The sequence below is a fragment of the Buceros rhinoceros genome, unplaced genomic scaffold (assembly GCF_000710305.1).
Source record: "Buceros rhinoceros silvestris isolate BGI_N320 unplaced genomic scaffold, ASM71030v1 scaffold31638, whole genome shotgun sequence".
NCBI classification, from domain to species: Eukaryota; Metazoa; Chordata; class Aves; order Bucerotiformes; family Bucerotidae; genus Buceros; species Buceros rhinoceros.
In genome coordinates this window covers 183-3,817 of record NW_010427936.1, presented here as the reverse complement: position 1 = coordinate 3,817, position 3,635 = coordinate 183, and the positions used below count along the sequence as shown (strand labels likewise).

General features: G+C 48.6%; 1 protein-coding gene across 1 annotated transcript in view; it reads right to left on the bottom strand.

The window, feature by feature from the left end:
* Window positions 1–2,351, bottom strand: part of PRDM16 (PR domain containing 16) — a 35,996-nt gene extending 33,645 nt beyond the window's left edge. The window contains exon 1 of the mRNA XM_010142108.1: window positions 2,252–2,351. Within this exon, the coding sequence (XP_010140410.1) occupies window positions 2,252–2,270 (19 nt within the window). The 5' untranslated portion in view covers window positions 2,271–2,351. The remainder of the gene's footprint in view (window positions 1–2,251) is intronic.
* Between the last annotated feature and the right edge of the window lie 1,284 nt (window positions 2,352–3,635).

The window sequence follows — 3,635 nt, the reverse complement described above, 5'->3', positions numbered from 1 at the left end:
CAGGAATGTAACAGAAAAATAAATCAGTGCCTAATAGCTTTCAGAGAAACCGAGGGGAACACAATTATGTGGCATCTACATGCTAATCTACCAGACTTGAATCTCAAAGGAGTTCAAGTGCCCTACTCAACATTCCTGCAGTGATAAGGGTCTGCTGTGTTTGGCTGCCGTTCGAGAAAAGATTTTTATGATAATTATCTTTGTGTGGAACAATTTTGCATTTTCTTTCTCGTTAATTCCGAACCGAAATGGGGGTGCGAGGCAGCAGGAAGATCGCATTACCGAAAGTAAAAAGGCTTAAGAAGTCAAATATTTAATGTTGGCCTATTACAATCTGAAAGCGATTGTGTGGCAAAAGCACCAGAGGTTAGCAGGAAGATAGAGATGAACGTTACGTAATGACCGCGGCGGAAAACGAGGAGCACGTTTTGCCTGTTCCAATAAAAGCCTGTTGGAAACAGAAATGCAAAGCAGTGCTGAGCGTTGGGTGGTGAGCGAGCCTCCTGACTGATGTGTTACTGCATCACCATGAACACAGGAACTATTCATCTCTGCGTATCAGGCAAGAAAATCACTAACTCTTTTGGGGAGAACACTGAAAAAATAATCCCAAAGATGACTTCTCCGTGAGCCAGCAGCTACCACACTGCCCACCCAGCGACCTTCGGCAAAGGAGCCTGCAGCAGCGCTAATCCTGAACCACCTGCCTCCTCACATACATCTCAAACTATTTGTGCCTATCGTACCTACACCGTTTGAGGGTGTCACTGCAAATCCTGATCTGAAAATGGTATTAATATACAGGTAAAAGAAAATAAAGGTACTGTAGGATGTCCACGTGAGACAACTCAGATTTTAGCCATTAATACGTAGAATGGAATTTACAACCAGTAGTTTAAAAGCGACAGGTAGATGGGAATACACCACAGAAGTTAGTCATCAAATAATAATAATGTGAAATCCGCAACAGGCTCTACAGTCAGTGAACGGTCAGGAAAAGACGCAAGTAATACACCCTAACAATCTCTTAATTTGAGAAAATTCATGTACATTGTGCCTTGTTCTCCAATTTCCGCTGTCACCAACTACCAGGGAAGCTACGAACCCCAGGAAATGGAGCAGAACATTGCAAGTCCAGACTGACCTTCATTCCAATTCAACAGTCACAATGTTCTCCAGCTGAGGCAAGGTCTCTGCGCTGCTCAGTTACCACAGGGGTTTGTACTTAGCACGGTGTTCTGAATGAAGAACCTGCTCTTTCTGATTACCCCGGACATGTCTGTCCTCTTGCCATGGTCTTATCATATTTGGGGGAATCACGTAGGACAACTTCCCTAGTTTTCCTGTGACACCGCTTCCACTGCACAGTGTGTGTACTGACAGGCTCTGTCACTGGCAGCGGAAGAGGTGGGACACCATGCGTTGGTCAGAGGCTCCGCTGAGCCTCGAGAAAAGCTCTCTGACAAAGGGAAAAACATCCTGGTGGCACTCTCAGACCGCCAGAATATTTTGGGCCACATGTGCCACTAACCCACTCTCCTGTTGCTGATGAGAGCCAGCGGCAGTGACTAGAGAAGCATGCAAGGACCCTGCAAAGACGTGAGCAGCAACCTGTCCCCAAGGAGTGCCGCTTCCAAGTGTCCTGCCACAGGGCCAGCTCAGCCTGTGCCTCCTTCCAACCCCCAGGTTACAGCTGTGTTCCTACCACAGGAATTCTGCCACTCCTGCTCTGCAGAGCCAAGCGCTTCTGTTCTTTGTGACCCTAAAACCTGACCCAAAGCTCTCATCAGCCTAACAGAATGAGGAGCGAAAGCTGGTGCTTCTTCTCATCACAAAGGTAAGCATTCCATCACCATCTTTGTGCTGGGGACAAGGAAGAGTCCAGAGCTCTGCAGACCAGTGTTCTGCCAGCCTTGGAGTGGTTTGGCCTGTTTTCATCACAAAGAAACACGGTGACCCTGGGGGTTAAAAAGGCACCTTCACCCATATCCAAAACCACACTGTTCCTCAAAGAGAAGCAGCACATTAATCTGTTGCATGCCTTGAGGTTAATCAAAACTTGCTTGCCACCATCCTACAGCTACTCTCACCAGAGAAAGAGTGAAAATAAGCACAGAACAGTAAGAGTTCCAGAGGAGCAGGTACCGGATCAGGATTTTATCCCAGTTCAGCACTAACCGAGGTTCTCGACATTCCCAGGTTGGATGCAGAGAGGTGCAAAAAGGTCCTGTCTATCGAAACGAGGCCTTACCTTCCATGCTGGGCGCCATGTTCCCAAGGGAATAACCACCTTCCTTCAAATACACCAAGAGCTCTTCTCCTGGCTCAATTTCTTTAATAACTTTATAATAGATCTGGGAATCAGAAACAAAAATTGAGAGACATGTTAAATATGCAACGACTTGCATTTTACATTTTAACCAATAACTCAAATTATTCCAGCTAACAGGGGAGGCTGTCACTTGATTTGTGTGATAATTGCTACTGAGAGCTCTTTTTTCCCTGCCTGTATTTTACTCTGTGTGTGTCAGCGTCTCATGTGGCTTGGACAATAAAGCAGTATTTATGGTAACAGCCTCCCTTCTCCAAACTGCACCAAGTCTTCCCATTGTTTCCCCACCTCCTGTAAGCTCTGTGTCCTGGCGATGGCCACGGGCAGACTGAACCGATGGAACTGACACACTTAAGTCTCTGCTGCTCTAAGGTGAAACTGCCCTGCTGATTAGCAAGCGGGATGAGCCTATCATCACGGAATTATTCTGTAGAGTACTCTCCCTAGAGCCTGAGGAGCTGGCCCCTACAGAGCAGATCTGAACCATCCCAGGTGGGTAGTTTATCCCCACTCCCAGTTCCTGTCTCACACTGAAGCTGGACCTTCCGAGATGCACCAAGTCCAGCACTGCTCGCCTCCCATCCCTTCGTCATCACACCAGAGGACTACCCCAGAACACAAAGAGTCTGCAGCCGAGGGCAGAGACCATGCGCCGGCGGTGTGCCCTGATCACGCCGCCGTTGCAAGGGTGCAGAACGTGGTCTAAAGGATACCAAGGCCTTACACAGGTTTCCTGAACCAAATCAACTCTTGCACTCCAGGGGTGCATTTCTTAGAAAATATTACAATGAGAAATTCCCTTTATTCAAGGTGCAACCAAGCGTAGCGTTGCAAGGCATCGACATACCAGTGTGTGCTTTCATACATCCCACACACTCGCCTACCCCCAAACCAAAGAGAAACCACGGCCGCAAGCCCAGTGACAAAAACGTGCGAGTGGACCCCAATGGCCTCACTCGTGAATGGGGGAGTTCCCGGGGAGGAGGAGGGTGCTGAGAGCGGCTTATTGGCAGGTAGAGAGCTTGCTGGTTCCCAGTTACAGCCCTGACTACATGGTACCCCAGTCGTGTGCTGCTCGCGGGTACCACACGCCATGGCGGCGGGGGCAGCTCCGGGCATGGAGAGCCAGCTCCGTAACTCGCCCTGGAAGGGGAAAACCGTGGAGAACAGCAACGGGACAGGAGTTTGTGTGACCGAGAAAGAGGAGGATCAGAACTACATGAAATCCAAGAGACTCGGTGTCTTACGTATGATTTCCAAACCTCCAGAGCATGCTGGACCCAGTCCCCTTCTAACAAAAACA